The sequence below is a fragment of the Bombina bombina genome, chromosome 7 (assembly GCF_027579735.1).
Source record: "Bombina bombina isolate aBomBom1 chromosome 7, aBomBom1.pri, whole genome shotgun sequence".
NCBI classification, from domain to species: domain Eukaryota; kingdom Metazoa; phylum Chordata; class Amphibia; order Anura; family Bombinatoridae; genus Bombina; species Bombina bombina.
The window spans coordinates 243,161,312-243,182,780 of NC_069505.1; the positions used below are offsets into that span (position 1 = coordinate 243,161,312).

General features: G+C 39.9%; 1 protein-coding gene across 1 annotated transcript in view; it reads left to right on the top strand.

Annotated features, from left to right (window-relative positions):
* The window catches only part of UBA3 (ubiquitin like modifier activating enzyme 3), a gene marked incomplete in the record, with an annotated part of 304,856 nt that overhangs the window by 71,125 nt on the left and 212,262 nt on the right, over nucleotides 1-21,469 (top strand). Inside the window, 4 exon segments of the mRNA XM_053720683.1 lie at nucleotides 10,371-10,453; nucleotides 11,123-11,203; nucleotides 21,022-21,065; nucleotides 21,154-21,218. Coding sequence (XP_053576658.1) covers nucleotides 10,371-10,453; nucleotides 11,123-11,203; nucleotides 21,022-21,065; nucleotides 21,154-21,218 — 273 coding nt within the window.

Consider the following 21,469-nt stretch of genomic DNA (forward strand, 5'->3'; position numbering starts at 1 on the left):
CGGCCATCAGTGGCTCAGTGCATGGAGGTAATCGGACTCATGGTAGCGGCAATGGACATAGTTCCTTTTGCCCGCCTACACCTCAGACCACTGCAACTATGCATGCTCAAACAGTGGAATGGGGATTATGCAGATTTATCTCCTCAAATAAATCTGGACCAGGAGACCAGAGATTCTCTTCTCTGGTGGTTGTCTCAGGACCACCTGTCTCAGGGAATGTGTTTCTGCAGGCCAAAGTGGCTCATAGTAACGACAGATGCCAGCCTGCTAGGCTGGGGTGCAGTCTGGAACTCCCTGAAAGCACAGGGCTTATGGTCTCAGGAGGAAACTCTCCTCCCGATAAACATTCTAGAACTGAGAGCGATATTCATTGCGCTTCAGGCGTGGTCTCAGCTTGCTGCGGCCAGATTCATCAGATTTCAGTCGGACAACATCACGACTGTAGCTTATATCAATCATCAAGGAGGAACACAGAGTTCTCTAGCGATGATGGAGGTAACCAAAATAATCTGATGGGCGGAGGATCACTCTTGCCATCTCTCAGCAATCCATATCCCAGGAGTAGAGAACTGGGAGGCGGATTTCCTAAGTCGTCAGACTTTTCATCTGGGGGAGTGGGAGCTCCATCCGGAGGTATTTGCCCAGCTGACTCAGCTATGGGGCACACCAGAATTGGATCTGATGGCATCCCGACAGAATGCCAAACTTGCTCATTACGGGTCCAGGTCCCGGGAACCCCAGGCGGTACTGATAGATGCTCTAGCAGTGCCCTGGTCCTTCAATCTGGTCTATGTATTTCCACCATTTCCTCTCCTCCCACGTCTGGTTGCCAGAATCAAGCAGCAGAGGGCTTCTGTGGCCACGCAGGACTTGGTATGAAGACCTAGTGGACATGTCATCGGTTCCACCGTGGTCTCTGCCAATGAGGCAGGACCTTCTAATCCAAGGTCCATTCACGCATCCAAATCTAATTTCTTTGCGTCTGACTGCTTGGAGATTGAACGCCTGATTCTATCAAAGCGTGGTTTCTCTGAGTCGGTCATTGATACCCTGATTCAAGCTAGAAAGCCTGTCACCAGGAAGATTTATCATAAGATTTGGCGCAAATATTTTTATTGGTGTGAATCTAAGATTAGGATTCCTAGAATATTGTCTTTTCTCCAAGAAGGATTGGAGAAGGGATTATCAGCTAGTTCCCTAAAAGGACAAATATCTGCTTTGTCTATTCTTTTACACAAACCTCTGGCAGATGTCCCAGACGTTCAAGCATTTAGTCAGGCCTTGGTCAGGATCAAGCCTGTATTTAAACCTGTTGCTCCACCATGGAGCCTAAACTTAGTTCTTAAAGTTCTTCAAGGGGTTCCGTTTGAACCTATGCATTCCATAGATATTAAGCTTCTATCTTGGAAAGTTTTGTTTTTAGTAGCTATCTCTTCGGCTCGAAGATTTTCTGAGTTATCTGCTTTACAGTGTGATTCACCTTATCTTGTTTTCCATGCAGATAAGGTTGTTTTGCGTACCAAACCTGGGTTTCTTCCTAAGGTTGTTTCTAATAGGAATATCAATCAGGAGATTGTTGTTCCTTCACTGTGTCCTAATCCTTCATCGAAGAAGGAACGTCTGTTGCACAATCTTGATGTGGTTCGTGCTTTAAAGTTCTTCTTACAAGCAACTAAAGATTTCCGTCAAACATCTTCATTGTTTGTTGTTTATTCTGGTAAACGGAGAGGTCAAAACGCTACTGGTTCCTCTCTTTCCTTTTGGCTGAAAAGCATCATCCGTTTGGCTTATGAGACTGCTGGCCAGCAGCCTTCTGAAAGAATAACTGCTCATTCTACTAGAGCAGTGGCTTCCACATGGGCTTTTAAAAATGAGGCTTCTGTTGAACAGATTTGTAAGGCGGCGACTTGGTCTTCGCTTCATACTTTTTCCAAATTTTACAAAATCTATACTTTTGCTTCTTCGGAGGCTATTGGGAGAAAGGTTCTACAAGCAGTGGTGCCTTCCGTTTAAGGTCCCTGTCTTGTCCCTCCCTTCATCCGTGTCCTAAAGCTTTGGTATTGGTATCCCACAAGTATGGATGAATCCGTGGACTTGATACATCTTACAAGAGAAAACATAATTTATGCTTACCTGATAAATTTATTTCTCTTGTGATGTATCGAGTCCTGTTTATTAAGACAGGCAATATATTTCTATTTAAAAACCTTCAGTCACCACTGCACACTATAGTTTCTCCTTTTTCTTCCTAGCCTTCGGTCGAATGACTGGGGGGTGGAGCTAAGGGAGGAGCTATATAGACAGCTCTGCTGTGGGTGCTCTCTTTGCCACTTCCTGTAGGGAAGGAGAATCCCACAAGTATGGATGATTCCGTGGACTCGATACATCACAAGAGAAATAAATTTATCAGGTAAGCATAAATTATGTTTTTCTGTTTTTTCTCCTATGAGGCAGAATTTACGCAGCTTGCTGGTTGGGACCCGAGGTGCAGGCTGGTCCTGTCGGGTTCGTTCAGTCCTGCGGCTGGTCAGACTCGTGGCGCTGTTCTGCTCGGAGCGCCGAGTGCTCAGGTTATCATTGCTTTTCATGTTCAACTAAGCATTTGAGAGGACCTGTGGGTCCGTGAGGTGGGAAGGATTGTTTCTGTCCTTATAGCCTTCAGTCATAGATGACCGGGCAGGAGAGTTTTCTGCTGCGTCACTATCTGACATCTGATTTCATGTGGTGGAGGGTGGGAGGGCCTAATGCCCCTTACCGATATTGAGCGGTTTGGCCTTCATTTTTAGGCCTCTGGATTTGTCCTTTTGGGCTTGATCCAACAGATTGTACAGGATAGCAGTCTAGCATGCGGAAAGTTTGCAGTTTGAAACCAGTTGCAGCTCTTCACACCTTGCAGGTGTACGCGTAAGCTGTTTATAGTGTATCTAAATGCAGCTCTTACTCTGTCTGTCTGAGTTATAAGAGACCTTTGGGTCTTCTTCCATTGTCTCCAGGTGAGTGGATCTCCTTTTAGGGATCTGTGTTTCCGGGTGATAGTTTTTCCTTGCGGGGACTTTGTTTAGCTCAGGGTTTTCTGGAGCTAGGTAGACTTAGTGACTTCCCTTCCTTGTGTCCTCTGCTTGTGCAGAGGTGTTAGGGAGACTAGTCCTGCTAGTAGGATTTTTTTTTTTACCTTGACCTATCCCTTGGTCGTCCTGAGGCTCTGAGAAGTATCTTCATACGACTTTTAGCCTTGCTCCTTGGAGCGATGGACATTAGCTAGGGGTGGTTCCTTCCTTTGGTCTGGGCTTTCGAGTTCTCTCGCTATCTGGATTTTCTGGATATGCATCCATACCCTTGCGTCTGACTTTTTGGCCAGTTGGGGTGTTTACTTCTAGGGTAAGGTTTGCCTGAACTATTGGGTACCCGGACCTGTTTTTCTTCCTGAGACTTCCGGTTGCTGAATCTTTGCTTGGCCTTTTTACTGACCCAGTCTTGGGTGGTTTTGGAATCTTGGATCTCAGGGCTGGTCGGGGTGTTCCACGGCAGTGGGAACTTGGGCTATGTCATTACTACATCTACCTGACCTGGTCATGGTTTACCAGGTTCTCTGATTTTTTACTCTTTGTCACAGAGTAGCCCTGTCATCTGGTGGTTGACTGTGTGGCTTAAGCCTCAAGGGTGGTTGGTTCATACACAGCTGCTGGTGTTGGATGTCCAATTTCTGGTGCGCCTTAGGGTTGCATTCCCCTGGATTCCCTGCTCTGCAGGCAAATGGGTTGACTTTGCCTCTGCTCTGCAAGCTTCTTGCAAGGGGGTCCTTTTCTAGGACTTCTGTGTTGGGAATTTCTCTTCCCATTAGCCGGGGTTTTTGGCCTTGTGGACAGTTCTTGCCCTTCCGGCATCATCCCTTTAGGGATATTCTCCTCCCTATGGAGATTGAGTCCTTGTTTGGGGCTTCTCCTGGAGGGGAGGCGGAAAGGTGGGATTGGTTCCCCCTGGGGTCTTGCTGACTCCAAGCAGACTTGTTGGGTCTTTATTTGATAGATCCTTAGATTTATGGCCTTGTTGTCTGTTTTCAGAGTCGGATTGTACTTGTACTCTGTGGGGATGGCTGTGCTATCCTTACGCTTGTTCCTGTACCTGTTCAGGATTATTTTGTTCCCCTGTCTTGGATCTCTGAGGCTGGGTTGGTCCAGCTGGGTGTGGGTCTGCAAATCACCATGGCCGAGCTGTTCAAAGGAACTGCATTCGGTTGCAGTCTCCTCTGGATGTGGGAGCTTTGTTGTGTCTATCCTGTTAGCTTAGTCTGCTAGAGTATAGATTTTTCTTCAACTTGCTCTATTGATTAGAGGAGGGTTTACTCTTCCTTCGGAATCTGAGGGTATACTCCCCTTCCAGGGGGGCCTTGATGTAGGTTTTGTCTTCCCCTTTTTCCGGACCTGTGTGTAGGTCTGGCGACTTAGGTTGCCTGGAACTTGCCCTCTGTCTGGGGGTTGCTTTTGCGGTCTGTTTCTTGCTTGACTGCTTCTTCCTCGCAAGTACCCTCTGTGTCGTCCTGTTATGGACTCTGTGTTCTCAATCTTGGGGTTTTTCACCTGGTTGTATTACACAATGTTTCATGGTTGAATACTTTGGTATTCTATGGTCAGACACTGGGAGGACTTTGCCACTTCAGTTGCATTCCGTGCTTGCAGGATGTTGGAGAGACGCCTGTTCTGTCTCTGTGCCCGGTCTTATCCTGGGTTTCGCTTGGTATAGGCGTGGCCTCCTTTCTCTGTTTTGGGTCCCTTTTGGGTCTCTGTGAGCTGTGCTCACTCATGGAGGTGTTCTTTTTGTATTAGGGGACTTTTCGGTTTCCTTGGTTCTCCTTTGCCTTGCTCCCTTCGGGGTTTCGGCTGGTGGCTCCTTCATTTGTGGAGATGAACAGTGGGGGACCGTTTGTTGGGCGACGGTGTCTCCTGAAGGACTGTTGGCTCAGTCGAGTCCGTTTGCGGTCTCTGGTTTGGCTTCTGGACTTAACTGCGAGAGTCAGTGTCATTGGGGCTTTCCTCTTAATAAAATTTCGGCTTCGGACAAAGCTTTATTTTTTATTGGGTAGAGGTTCAGGTCTGGTGCCCTCAGTATGGGCCGCCTATTGTACCCTCCCGTCTTAGCATTCAGTGTCCTCTATAGCTTGGGTATTGTTTCCCAAAAGTAATGAATGCAGCTGTGGACTCTTTCCAACGGAAGAAAAGGAAATTATCAGGTAAGCATAATTTGTTTTTTCATGATTCTTATAGAACATACAATTTTAAACAACTTTCCAATTTACTTCTATTATCAATTTTTCTTTGTTTGCTTTTTATCCTTTGGTGAAAAGCATTACTGTCCTTTAGTTCTCTAGGCATGTGCACAATACCTATCTAAATATCTCTTCAAGAAAGAATAGCAAGAGAATGAAGCACATTTTCTAATAGAAGTAAATGGGGAAAAAATTAAAATAGTTTTGTCTATCTGAATCAAGAAAGAAACATTTTGGGTTTCATGTCTTTTTAAATGCAGTAGTACAGATAAATGAACCGCTGGAAGACACTTGTATGTAAAGAAGCAGGAAGGTATTCACATGTATATAAATATATAGGCTTAGGTTCTGTTGTACAGAAAATGGTGTTGCTATCAGGCTGTAACTTCTGTGCTACAATCTGTAATATGCAGGGACCTTGTATGTGTAGATAGTGACACAAACATCTATAAGTAGCAGACACACACTCCTACATATACATAGTGCACATTCCTGCACAAACTTCTGTAAGTAGCAGGCACACACTCCTACATATACATAGTGCACATTCATACACAAACATCTATACGTAGCAGGCACACACTCCTGCATATACAAAGTGCACATTCCTGCACTAACATCTATAAGTAGCAGGCACACACTCCTACATATACATAGTGCACATTCATACACAAACATCTATAAGTAGCAGGCACACACTCCTGCATATACATAGTGCACATTCATGTATAAACATCTATAAGTAGCAGGCACACACTCCTACATAAACATAATGCACATTCATCATACACAAACATCTATAAGTAGCAGGCACACACTCCTGCATATACAAATTGCACATTCCTGCACTAACATCTATAAGTATTAGGCACACACTCCTGCATATACAAAGTGCACATTCCTGCACTAACATCTATAAGTAGCAGGCACACACTCCTACGTATACATAGTGCACATTCCTGCACTAACATCTATAAGTAGCAGGCACACATTCCTGCATATACATAGTGCACATTCCTGCACTAACATCTATTAAGTAGCAGGCACACACTCCTACATATACATAGTGCACATTCATACACAAACATCTATAAGTAGCAGGCACACACTCCTACATATACGTAGTGCACATTCCTGCACTGACATCTATAAGTAGCAGGCACACACTCCTACATAAACATAATGCACATTCATCATACACAAACATCTATAAGTAGCAGGCACACACTCCTGCATATACAAAGTGCACATTCCTGCACTAACATCTATAAGTATTAGGCACACACTCCTGCATATACAAAGTGCACATTCCTGCACTAACATCTATAAGTAGCAGGCACACACTCCTACGTATACATAGTGCACATTCCTGCACTAACATCTATAAGTAGCAGGCACACACTCCTGCATATACATAGTGCACATTCCTGCACTAACATCTATAAGTAGCAGGCACACACTCCTACATATACATAGTGCATATTCATGCACAAACTTCCGTAAGTAGCAGGCACACACTCCTACATATACATAGTGCACATTCCTGCACTAACATCTATAAGTAGCAGACACACACTCCTACATATACATAGTGCACATTCATGCACAAACTTCTGTAAGTAGCAGGCACACACTCCTACATATACATAGTGCACATTCATGTACAAACATCTATAAGTAGCAGGCACACACTCCTACATATAAATAGTGCACAAACATTTATAAGTAGCAGGCACACACTCCTGCATATACATAGTGCACATTCCTGCACTAACATCTATAAGTAGCAGGCACACACTCCTGCATATACATAGTGCACATTCCTGCACTAACATCTATAAGTAGCAGGCACACACTCCTACATATACATAGTGCACAAACATCTATAAGTAGCAGGCACACACTCCTGCATATACATAGTGCACAAACATCTTTAAGTATAAGTAGCAGGCACAGACTCCTGCATATACATAGTGCACAAACATCTATAAGTAGCAGGCACACACTCCTGCATATACATAGTGCACAAACATCTATAAGTAGCAGGCACACACTCCTACATATACATAGTTCACACACACATTTATAAGTAGCAGGCACACACTCCTGCATAAACATAGTGCACAAACATCTATAAGTAGCAGGCACACACTCCTACATATACATAGTGCACACACATTTATAAGTAGCAGGCACACACTCCTACATATACATAGTGCACATTCATGTACAAACATCTATAAGTAGCAGGCACACACTCCTACATATAAATAGTGCACAAACATTTATAAGTAGCAGGCACACACTCCTGCATATACATAGTGCACATTCCTGCACTAACATCTATAAGTAGCAGGCACACACTCCTACATATACATAGTGCACAAACATCTATAAGTAGCAGGCACACACTCCTGCATATACATAGTGCACAAACATCTATAAGTATAAGTAGCAGGCACAAACTCCTGCATATACATAGTGCACAAACATCTATAAGTAGCAGGCACACACTCCTGCATATACATAGTGCACAAACATCTATAAGTAGCAGGCACACACTCCTACATATACATAGTGCACACACATTTATAAGTAGCAGGCACACACTCCTACATATACATAGTGCACATTCATACACAAAATTTCTATACAAGCGTAGACATAAATAAAATACCCTTACTAAATATCAGGTGTAAATGTTTAAATAACACGTATACGATCATAAATAAATAGCAGACAGACATTTGTATATAAATAATTAGCCATGGGCCTATGTACATTTCTAACAATAAATAATATATTTTTTTATATATTTGTTTTTAGTAGAAGAAGTTTTAGCTACCATAGATGCAATAATTTAATATTTTGTTATTTGGTTTAGAAAACAAATAACTAAATTACCCCCTGTTACCAGCAATGGATATATTAGAACAGAAGTGCATCTTTATTTTCAGATATTTGAGTTGCAGCCAGTAACTGGGTCATTTTGTTTGCAAATACAGTAATTCTTCCTGTCCCCTAGCAACAATAAAACAATTTTATACAACCTTCTAATTTTTACTCTTTACTAATGCTACTAATTTAAAAAAACTGTGTTTCTTTGTGTAGCCAATCAAAATTTAAATCTGCCCCCCCCCCACACACACAGTATAGCTCCATGCAGTCAATTAGAAGCTGATTTAGTGCAACATTTGGTCTTTGTAGCTGAATGACTGCACAAAGCAACAGTATGTTAAAGTGAATGTAAATTTTGAGGCAAAAGTGCCCGGTTTTTAATAATTCGATTAAAAACAGGGGCACTTTGTCATCAAAATTTACATTTCACTCGTGTTGTGAAAAAATACTTACCTTTTAAACTTGACAGCCGCTCCAGCTTCCTCCGGTCGTCGCAAGCCATTTCTGATGTCATCCTCCAATCACAGCTTCCCTCTGGGGGAATCAGTGTCTGATTCAACGCTGTGATTGGAGGAAGCTGGATTTCTCATTTTAGAACCAGGAAGAGGCTTTGCGACGGGCGGAGGAAGCTGGAGCTGCTGTCAAGATTAAAAGGTAAGGTTTTTTTTCACAAAACGAGTGAAATGTAAATTTTGATGACTTAAAGTGCCCCTGTTTTTAATCAAATTTTTAATAACCGGGCACTTTGGCCTCAAAATTTACATTCACTTTAATACTGAGGCTGCAAAGACTGAAATAAGGTTTTAGCTTTGGACTCAGCTATGGTAGATTTGCTTTATTATAGGGCTGCAACAACTAATCGGCATAATCGATTATGAAAATAGTTGTCAACGAATCTCATAATCGATTAGTTGCTTTGCAATTAGTTTGTCTGTGCACAGCACCAGCTGCTTTACTCCAATGAGCTCCTAAGAGACGTCTACAGACATTTACTTTTCACTTTTTTAGGACACTAAAAAATTATTTTTAATTTTACAACTACTCCTGTCTTATGTGCAACCCAGAAATAATAGGAGTCATAATTTGGATTGTTTATATAAAATCAGGTGATTTGGGGCTATGCTTTGCATGATATAGTGCCGAGCTTGTTATTTACACCTAGCCTTTGATTTATGGCATTTGTTATATGAATTGATGTCACTATTACCTGTTTGCACCATTTTTAGCGGATCGCTTGCTATCGCTGATTATATGTACTCTATAGATAAACGTGTAAGGCTGTGTCCTTTTACTGATATATAATCTTTAGCCCTTTTGCCTTTTTTTTCTTTTTTTCCCCCCTATTTTTAATTAATTGGAATATGTACGAAATTCAACCTCTATAAAGTATATATCTGTTATTTTAAGAGTGCACTAGATATTTTCCCCCTAAACTTATAGCTGGTTATTTACCAGTGCATATAGATATTCAAGATATTTTTATGTTAAATTGAAGTCCAGGCTTACTTTGTTGAGAGGCCCCTTGCATTGGTGGAGAACTAACAAAGATAAATATCCCACTTTGGTGAAATTGGCAAAACCTTATTTATGCATTTCAGACACCTCAACACCAGCTGAGTGCCTCTTCTCTGCTGCAGGCAAAATAGCTTGCAAAAAAAAAAAAGCCGGTCTCAGTCAGGAGCACGTCGGCATGCTGACATTTTTGCATTTAAATGCAACGTTTCTAAAAGAGTGAATAACAGAATGTTATAAACAGTGGTAGTCTACCTCTTTCTACTTCTACCTCTTTTCAAACCGTTTGTGGTTTTGTTTTGCTTAATTATAAAAATCTGTTCTGCTGCTTGAAAAATTGGACCAACAGTTTTTTAATGTAAAATTTTAGTCAGAAGTTTATATTTACAACACTCAGTATGTGGCTTTTATTTTAAATATAGGAAGAAATTTATTTATTTATTTTTTAGTTGATTAATCGAAAAAATAATCGGCCGATTAATCGATTATGAAAATAATCGTTAGTTGCAGCCCTACTCTATTTTTTTCAAGTAACACATTACATTATTTATTAATAAAACATCATTTTGTATTTTGGAATTTAAGTGATGCGGTAAAGGTAGCGCGATCCTACACTGTCCATGTAACAGGTTGTAGACAAATAATTATACATCTGTGTTGGTAAATTTTCTGTAAACCGTGTCTGTATTTTCAACAGGCTCTCTCTGGTTTCCGACAAATCCACGTTATAGATATGGACACCATAGATGTTTCTAATTTAAATAGACAGTTTCTCTTCCGGTAAGAATAAATGATCAGTTTATGCTCTAATTGCAACATTTGTGTTATTGTAAATATGTGCTTGACTTTGTTAAAGGGACAGTCTAGTCAAAATTAAACTTTCATGATTCAGATAGAGCAGCAATTTTAAACAACTTTCTAATGTACTCCTATTATCAATTTTTCTTAGTTCTCTTGCTATCTTTATTTGAATGTAAGCTTAGAAGCCGGCCCATTTTTGATTCAGTACCTGGGTAGCACTTGCTGATTGGTAGCTACATTTAGAAGCCAATCAACAAGCGCTACCCAGCTGCTGAACCAAAAAGGGCCGGATCCTATGCTTACATTCTATCTTTTTCAAATAAAGATACCAAGAGAACGAAGAAAATGTGATAATTGGAGTAAATTAGAAAGTTGCTTAAAATTGCTGCTCTGTCTGAATCATGAAAGTTTCATTTTGACTAAACTATCCCTTTAACTCTGTTTTATTCCAGATTTATAATCTTTTTTTTTTTTTAATTCTCTTGATATTAATCTGTAACATACTCATACGTTTTTAACCTAAAGAAGTTATAAATACATAATAATATAAATACTGACATTCAATGACTATTGTAATTAAATATATTCAGGTTCTGTTTATTAATTTCAGCAAAAATTAAAAGTAAATCTTTTTTTTCTCTCTCTCAGACCGAAGGATGTGGGCAGACCCAAAGCAGAGGTTGCTGCAGAATTTATTAATAACAGAATTCCTGACTGTTGTGTTACTCCGTATCCTTTTGATTTTTAGATTTTGGTAAACGTATGATCGCTTGTGCAGTTGCTCTGTACTCTTGTCACTGGATTCTTTTATGTATATTTCATCCATAAATGGGCATGTATCATTAAAGGAACATGGAAGTGACGCATAACATTTAAAGGGGCATTAAAGGTACAGTCTACACCAGAATATTTGTTTTAAAAGATAGATAATCCCTTTATTACCCATTCCCTAGTTTTGCATAACCAGCACTGTTATATTAATATACTTTATCTGTGTGATTACCTTGTATCTAAGCCTCTGCAGACTGCTCCTTATCTCAGTTATATTAAAGGGACACTGTACCCACATTTTTTCTTTTGTAATTCAGAAAGAGCATGCAATTTTAAGCAACTTTCTAATTTACTCCTATTATCAATTTTTCTTCGTTCTCTTGCTATCATTATTTGAAAAAGAAGGCATCTAAGCTTTTTTTTGGTTTCAGTACTCTGGACAGCACTTTTTTATTGGTGGATGGATTTATCCACCAATCAGCAAGGACAACCCAGGTTGTTCACCAAAAATGGGCCGGCATCTAAACTTACATTCTTGCATTTCAAATAAAGATACCAAGAGAATGAAGAAAATTTGATAATAGGAGTAAATTAGAAAGTTGCTTAAAATTTCATGCTCAATCTGAATCATGAAAGAAATTTTTGGGGTACAGTGTCCCTTTAATATACTTTTTACCTCTTTGATTACCCTGTATCTAAGCCTCTGCAGGCTGCTCCTTATCTCAGTTATATTAATATACTTTTTACCTCTCTGATTACCCTGTATCTAAGCCTCTGCAGACTGCCCCTTATCTCAGTTATATTAATATACTTTTTACCTCTGTGATTACCTTGTATCTAAGCCTCTGCAGACTGCTCCTTATCTCAGTTATATTAATATACTTTTTACCTCTGTGATTACCCTGTATCTAAGCCTCTGCAGACTGCTCCTTATCTCAGTTATATTAATATACTTTTTACATCTGTGATTACCTTGTATCTAAGCCTCTGCAGACTGCTCCTTATCTCAGTTATATTAATATACTTTTTACCTCTGTGATTACCTTGTATCTAAGCCTCTGCAGACTGCCCCTTATCTCAGTTATATTAATATACTTTCTTTTTTATGACACAATGAGTCCACGGATCATCATAATTACTAATGGGATATTTACCTCATGGTCAGCAGGAGGAGGCAAAGAGCACCACAGCAGAGCTGTTAAATAGCTCCTCCCTTCCCTCCCACCCCAGTCATTCTCTTTACCTACGTTAGTGATAGGAAGAGGTAAAGTGAGGTGTTAGTTATAGATTCTTCAATCAAGAGTTTATTATTTTTAAAGTACTGCCAGAGTGTTCTACTTTGTTCTAGGGTGTAGCCGTAGTCCATATCAGTCTCTACAGGAGAGCTTTGGTGGCTTTAAAGCAATGGGAACTTGTGGGACATAATTCTCACTGCGCCTCCCATACTCTGCTGCCCTAACCCTGAAAACCTGAGGGATATTTACTCAGGAATTTTGTTTATTTCAGGTGCATGGGAGGGAGAGGACCTCTTAAACCTGGAAACTGCCTTGCTGCCAAGCAGATAATGAGGTAAGTGCTAACTTCTTTTCTGGGGGAGAGGATCTCAGAGCTTTAGTAGGGGACATTAAGGCAGTTAGGTCGCAGACACTGGTATATGTGTGATGTGGGCTCTTATACATATGATACATTCTATTGCTGGGCATAAAATGCTTACAGGAAACCTTCCAAACAGTAGAGCTATCTGCTGTAGCTGTTCAGTTTGTCCGTAAAGGTGACAAGGGATTCTTTTCTCCAGATGGCTATGTTTTGTTTATGGCAACCGCAGTTTTTTTTATTGTGTACTGTTGCAGGTGGTTTAGCCTGTGGCTCCCGATGCATTTATTTAAACTCATAATGGAGTGTGTGTGTACCAAAGCGGATTAGTATCTTTTTGTTTCATGATAGTTGCAATACAGCCTGTTGCTCCCGGTGCCTTTACTAAATCACATAATGGCGACCGGGAGAGGGCTTGGGTATCGCCCACAAGGGGCAGAGCTTGCAGATGGTGCCAAGGCATTCTTTCCTCCCTCCTAACTGTTCTGTCTATACGCTAGGAGGGGAGGATGGCGCAGTTCAGAACATCATTTCCTCCCTAACACTTCCGGTTTCGGAAGTCACGGACTAGGATGGGTATAATAGAAACTGTCTAACGCCTCTCCCTAACACTTCCGGTTTCGGAAGTCACGGGCTCATTCTTATTTCAGTGTTTGTGCTTCAGACAGCGATCTGCTTGTTCAGGATGGGTATAAGAGAAACTTAACACCTCAGCGGGGTCGAGCTGAGGTGTAGACAGAAGTTTACAGTCCATACTGTGTTCAACCATGTCTGCCCCTATAATAATGAAGTTTTTTCTCTTTATCATTTAAAGAGACAGTATCTCTGACCTATATGTTAATTTTTTCTAACAAATTGTTAAATCGTATTTTGTTGCCCTTCTATATGTGAAGCAGCTTAGTTAAGGAAGTGTACATTCATTTTAATATCACACATGCAGTACTCTGCGGTTCATTGCAATTTTCATATGGAATTGCTGTACAAGACAGAGCTTCTTTAATGTACATGGCGATGTCTATTAACAGCTATGTTAACATACTAATTGGATTGTTTCTGCACACAGAAATAAGAAATTACTTTTAAAAATGTAAAGAGACAGTAAAGTTTTTTGTGTGTGAATTGTTTATTAGAAAATTACTCTTTTTTTTTTCTGAACCTTCTCCTTTTAAGGCGTTTGCTGTTTGGGAGTATGTTGTCAATGGTCACTTTATGGCACACAAAATGTTATGACCCACATGCAGTGCCTTGCGCTTCCTCTCACACTCCGTCCGGAGTTACTCTGCATTTCATGCATTCTATGTTTTTCCCACGGTTAAGATTACATTACTATAGGAATTCTTTTCAATCGTTTAGGGCCCTGGATTCAGTAGTTGCTTTCCGAATAGTTCTTCCCTGTTAGAGGAAGATACTTTGGCATTATATGAGAGAAAATTCTAAGTTTCAGATGAATAATATCTTTATTTGATACTTTAGGAGGTTTTAGCTACCCTGGACGATTTTGACTATACTGGTGTAATCTATCCTAGTGCGTCCAGTAAGTTTATAAGGAATGGAATGGACCGCATTCCCTATACTTAGAGAGATGTTTCCAATAACCGACTCAGCTAAGGATGCTGGGCAAACATTCACTAGGGTGAGAGGAGTAGTTTCCAGCTTAGCTAAAGAGACCTACTATATCCTTAGAGGATAGTTGGATTTTCAAGGATCCTATGGACGAAAATAAGCAAAGTGTTGTACACCAGGGCTTACTATGGAATCCAGCTGTGTACTTTAATATCTTCACTAGTGCGACGGCATATTAGTTTGATGCGTTGTCTGATGTTATTAAGTCAGAAACTCCCCTGGATAAAATCCAGGATAGGATAAAGGCTTTCAAATTGGCTTATTCCTTCATTTCCAATTCTTCCCTTCAAGTTATCAAAATGGAAGCATAGGTTTCAGGTTTCTCTGTTACAGCTCACAGAGCCTTTTGGTTAGAGCCTTGTTCTATGGATGCGTGCTCTAAGTCTACGCTTTTAACGATTCATTACAAGGGGAAGACCTTGTAAGAACCTGGCTTGATGGAGATAATCTCCTTCGAAATTTTAAATAATAATAATAAAAAAAAATCCAAATAGTCTGCTGTTGAATCAAAGACAGCATGAAGGACATGCCCCCGATCCGGGATCGGATCTTGTAGGGGTCAGCATTTCAGTCTTCGTTCAGGCTTGGGTTTGAGATGTTTAGAATTCCTGGGCAATAGAAAATAATGTTCCAGGGATAAAAATTGAACAGGTTTCTGCTTTCAAGATTCTCTGCAAATCTCAAAAGGAAAGGCATTCTTACACTGCGTAAGAAACATCTCAGTACTGGGAATGATTGGTCCAGTTCCAGTACAGGTACTGGGTCTGTTTTTTTTTTTATACCAATCGGTTATTGCAGTGATTTGCAACCTTTTTTTGCCGTGGCACACTTTTTTACATTAAAAAATCCTGTGGCACACCACCATCCCCAAATTTTACAAAATCACACACTGTATATATACAGTTTGTATGTATGTGTATATATATATATATATATGTATATATACACACACAAAATGAAGAAAACTCGATCCTCAGGTCAGAATAGATAAGTTTAAGTTTAAAAAGTCTTTATTTCGAATCCATTAAAAATCCCTGGAGGGGTCTGTACAGCAGAAGAACATTGAGCACTGTGTACTCAAGCTTATATATATATATATATATATATATATATATATATATATATATATATATATATATATATATATATATACACACTGTACTGTGCTGTCATGCCATGCCTCCTACAAACTATACATGACATATTGACATTCATTCACAAACCATCATAATCATTGTCTGTGAATGAATGTCAATGTCATGGTTGTAAATGATGCCTGATGAGCCTGTCACATACCTCCCAATATTTCAAAATTTGAAAGAGGGACACCCCCGCACTGTTGTCAGTCTGCCGGGGCACACCTGAGGATCTCTCACGGCACACTAGTGTGCCACGGCACACTGGTTGAAAAACACTGGGTTATTGGTTCCCAAAAAAAAAAAAGAGGGAACTTTCAGATCACTTTTTAGATCTCAAGAGTGTACTGTCCTTCAAGATGGCATCTATTCGTTCCATTCTTCCCTTGATCCAAGAGGGTCAATTTATGACAACTGTGGATTTTAAGGACGCGTACCTTCATGTGCCATTCATAAGTTGGCCCTTATTTTCGGTCTTGCCTAAGCTCTGAGTTTTCACGAAGGCTCTGTTAGCGCTGTTGGCGGTGCTTCGGTTATGGGGCATTGCACTAGCGTCCTATCTGGACGACATTCTAGTCCAGGCGGCATCTTTACAGCTAGCAAGATTTCACACGGATTTGGTGTTTTCCTTGTCCCATGCACAAGGGTAACTTTCTTGGGAACCATTATAGATTCCATATCAGTTTAAGATTTTTCTGAAGGAAGGTCAGGAAATCAGAGATTATCGATATTTGTTTAGTTATTTAGTTTAGGCCTTCAGTGGCTCAGTGCATGGAGATAATCTGGCTGATGGTGGCAGCAATGAACATCTTCCCATTTGCTCGGTTCCATCTTAGACCTCTGCAGCTAAGCATGCTCGGCAATGGATCAGAGATTATACAGTTGTGTCTCCTTGAATACTACTGAAGCAGGAGACAAGGGATTCTCTTCAATGGTGGTAGTCTCTGGATTATCGCTCCCAGGAAACCTGCTTTCGCAGACCATCTTGGGTGTTTGTGTCAACAGACGCCAGCCTTCTAGGGTGGGGAGCAGTCTGGGGCTCCCTAAGAGCTCAGGGGGTTTGGACTCAGCCAGGGTCTTATCTCCCATAAACATTCTGGAGCTGAGAACGATCTACCATGTTCTTCTGGCGTGACCTCAGTTTGCCTCGTTCCAGTTGATCAAAAGGACGTCAGTGGCTTATATCTATCAGGGAGGAACGAGGAGTTCCTTAGCGATGACGGGGTATCCAAAATAATTCTGTGGGCGAAGGCCCATTCTTGCTGACTGTTGGCGAGCTACATCCCAGGGGGGGAATTTTGGGAGGAGGATTTCCTGCACAGGCAGTCCTCCCATCCAGGGGAGTGGGGACTCTATCTGGAAGTGTTCTCCAGTTTTTTCCTCCGTTTGCTTTTCTTCTTCGGGTTATTGCTTGAATCTAGCAGGAGAGGGCTTCGGTGATCCCCATAGCACCGACTTCGACTTGTGGGATTTGGTATACAGATGGACATGTCATCTCTGCCATCTTGGGTTCCTTGAGGAAGGACCTTCTAATTCATGGGCCCCTCCACCCAAATCTGGTTTATCTGATACTGATTGCTTGGAGATTGAACACTTATTATCCAAGCAGGGTTTTTCTGACTCGGTTATTGTGACTATGATTCAGGTTAAAAAATCCTGTTATTAGTAAAAAAATTATACAATATGGTGTAAATATCGCTATTGGTGTGAATCCATGGACTACTCATGGAGTAGATAGGATTCCTAGAATTTTGTCTTTCTCTTTTTTGTTACACAAACGTCTGGTAAATGTCCCAGATGTACAATCATTTTGTCAGGCCCTGGTCAGGATCAGGCCTGTGTTCATACAGTTACTCCTCCATGGAGTCTGATTTTTGTTTTCAGCGTTCTTCAAGGTGCTCCGTTTGAGCCTATTCTTTCCTTTAGATATTGAGTTATCTTGGAAAGTTTTATTTCTTGTTATTATTTTTTCTGCTCGGAGAGTGTCAGAGCTCTCGGCATTTCAGTATGAGTCTCCTTATCTTATTTCCATTCAGATAAGGTAGTTTTATGTACTAAATTAGGATTTCTTCCTAAGGTTGTTTCTGATTGGAACACTAATCATGAGATTGTTTTTTCCTTGTGTCCTAATCCTTTTTCTCATAAGGAAGGACTTCTGTTCAATTTGGACGTAGTCCGTGCTTTAAAATTGTATTTACAGGCGCCTAAGGACTTTCGTCAGTCCTCTTCTTTTTTTTTTTGTGGTTTTCTCAGGAAAAGTAAAGGACAGAAAGCTACGGCTACTTCTTTCTTTTTGGCTGAAGAGTATAATAAATTTTGCATATGAGACTGCTGGACAGCGGCCTCCCGAGAGAGTTAGAACTCATTCCACGAGGGCTATTGCTTCCTCATGGGCATTAAAAAATGAATCTTCTGTGGAACGGATTTGCAAGGCTGCAACTTGGTCCTCTCTTCATACTTTTTCAAAGTTCTACAAATTTGACACTTTGGCCTCGGCTGAGGCAGCTTTAGGGAGAAAGGTTCTTCAGGCAGTGGTGCCTTCCGTACTCTAGCTTGGGTATTGAATCCCATAGTAATTATATCCCTAGTAATTATGATGATCCATGGACTCATTGTGTCATAAAAAAGAAAAGAAAATTTATGCTTACCTGATAAATTTATTTCTTTTTTGATACGATGAGTACACGGACCGCCCTGTGTTTTTAGACAGGTTGTGTGTTATTGTAAACTTTAGACACCTCTGCACCTTGGCTTTTCCTTTCTCTTCCTAACTTTGGTCGAATGACTGGAGTGGGAGGGAAGGGAGGAGCTATTTAACAGCTCTGCTGTGGTGCTCTTTGCCTCCTCCTGCTGACCAGTAGGTGAATATCCCATTAGTAATTATGATGATCCGTGGACTCATTGTGTCAAAAAATAAATAAATTTATCAGGTAAGCATACATTTTCATTTCTGCCTCTGTGATTACCTTGTATCTAAGCCTCTGCAGACTGCCCCCTTATCTCAGTTATATTAATACACTTTTTACCTCTGTGATTACCTTGTATCTAAGCCTCTGCAGACTGCTCCTTATCTCAGTTATATTAATATACTTTTTACCTCTGTGATTACCTTGTATCTAAGCCTCTGCAGACTGCTCCTTATCTCATTTATATTAATATACTTTTTACCTCTGTGATTACCCTGTATCTAAGCCTCTGCAGACTGCTCCTTATCTCAGTTATATTAATACACTTTTTACCTCTGTGATTACCCTGTATCTAAGCCTCTAAAAACCTTATTTCAGTTCTTTTGACAGACCTGCAGTCTGACTCTTAGGTAACTCCACATGTGTGAGCACAATGTTATCTATATGAATCACATGAACTAACACCCTCTAGTGGTGAAAAACTGTCAAAATGCCCTGAGCTAAGAGGTGGCCTTCAAGGACTTAGAAATTAGCATATGAACCTCCTAGATTTAGAATGATGCTTTCAAAGAAAAGATTAGCCAGAGAATAACGTGCAGATGTATTTTTTAAAGTTTCATTATCTGTTTAAATAGTGACAAAATAAGTATAACGTTTTAGTGTCTATAAAACAATGGGAGCTGCCATGTTGTAACTTTGGTTACCTTCTCTGCTGTGGCTAATTAGGGACAGTTATAAATATGTCACTAGAGTGTGCAGTCAATGACTGTGTGTAATGTAATAGTGTTCTGCACTTCCTTTTCTAACAGGAACTGAATTGATCACAATTTCTTAATGGAATTACAGGAAAAGGGGTTCAAAATAAATTATGAAAGCGTATTGTAGAGTATATACTATATATATATATATATATATATATATATATATATATATATATATATATATATATATATATATATATATATATATTTATTTTATCATTTTATATTACCGCCTCAGAGTGTTTAGTATCCCTTTAACACCTCCCTTTGTAGCACAACAAGTAGACAAAACAAAAAAAAAGCATAAAGAATAAACTTTTTTATGGTTTCATTTTGCTAACTGTTCTACTTGTGTCCTCTGTTTATATTTTTGTACTTAAAGGGACATTAAACTGCTGGGTACAACTACATTAGCATGTTTACTACCAGCTAATGATTTTCATCCTGTGCCTGAAGCTCTCTCTATATCTATTCTCCTATTTTATCCCTTCACAAGTGCTGGTTAGTGACGTTCTGCATCTTCATACTGGGTGCCGCGATTTTGGAATTTAAAGGGACAGGAAACCCCATTTTTTTATTTCATGATTCAGACAGAGAATACAATTTAAAAAAAGTTTCCATTTTACTTTTATTATCCAATTTGCTTCGTTATTTTGTTATTTTTTGTTTGAGATATCTTAATAGGTTGTGTGCACCACATGACAGGAAATAGTGCTGCCATCTAGTTCTAATGTATAACATTGTAGCAAAACTGCTGACATCCTTTGTGGAAAATCATACCTAGGTAGACGTAGGATTGGTAATGCACTACTATGAGCTAGCTGCTGCTGATGTGTTCAGCTAGCTCCCAGTAGTGTATTGATGCCATGGAGCCTACTTTAAAGTGATGGTAAACTAAGACCCAGTCAAACATGCGATCGCCTGTAAAATGAAAAAAATAAAGTGATTTCATTCATCAAAACGCCGCAATCGGTCGTTGTATGTAAATATTTAACAATTATAGACTTCAGATTCACCTCGATCCTCCGCCTGTCCAACCGCCTCCATTGATTTTCCATGTCACGTTTTTTTGTATACCAATAGAAATCCAGGCCAGTCGGCGACACTGAAATAATCAAACATGCCCTACATTACGTAAACGCATGCGCTACATGTTGTATCACTCACTGACAGTCCGACAGCATGTAGTTGTGCGCATGCGTTTATTTTAATTAATTAATTTTGCAACCTAGTATTGACACAGTCGGAGCGTCGAATATTGTATAAGACAAGTTGAAAAGACAATTATTTCTAATCGAGCGGCTGCTGTCCAAATCGTGTTTTCACTAACTGCGGCAATCTATATATTAGGGCATTATGAAACATTATGCATGCGCATAACGAACAGTGAAGACCGTGATGCCAATATAATGACGTAGAGAGTGGGTGGTTCTGCTCTCTGTCGGCTATGGAAGAGATCAGAAACTAATGCCGGGGGCGGAGCAAGGATCGATAATGCTCAGTAAGTCCCATCTTAATTTATTAGAAAAGGAATTTAAAAAAAAAAAAAAAGTTAGCGATTTAGTTTAGTACATAATGTAGGAATAAAAATGTACTTTTTTAGTTTAGTACTTTTTTACCATCACTTTAACTATGTGTTTAATCCCTCTGCATTGGATCATTTTCTTTTTAAACTTTGATGTCTTTTTAATGAGTTAAATAATGTTTTTTTCTCTACGGCTAACGCCTGTTGCTTCCTTTACTGTATAAATCTATAGATACTTTAAAAAAATTCAAGATTTTGATGAATCATTTTACAGAGGTAAAACTTGTTGGCAAACAATCCTATTTGTTTTTTTATTATCCTTCAAATTGTATTTTAATTAATAGTGTTTTTGTTCTGTTGTTAGAGTTTCACATTATTGTCTGCGGACTGGATTCTATAATCGCCAGACGGTGGTTAAATGGAATGCTGGTAAGTTGACCAATTCTCATGTAAAGCAGTTGTGGTTTGTTTTTTTAAATTCGCTTTATTGATAGTAGTAGTAAATGACAATATATAACGCAAACAAGGTTAAGCAAGATTCCATTGGAAGAAGTAATTTCTCCAACATTGGTGTGTCCGGTCCACGGCGTCATCCATTACTTGTGGGAAATGTTCTCCCCCACAGGGAAAGGCAAGGAGAGCACACAGCAAGAGCTGTCCATATAGCTCCCCCTCTGGCT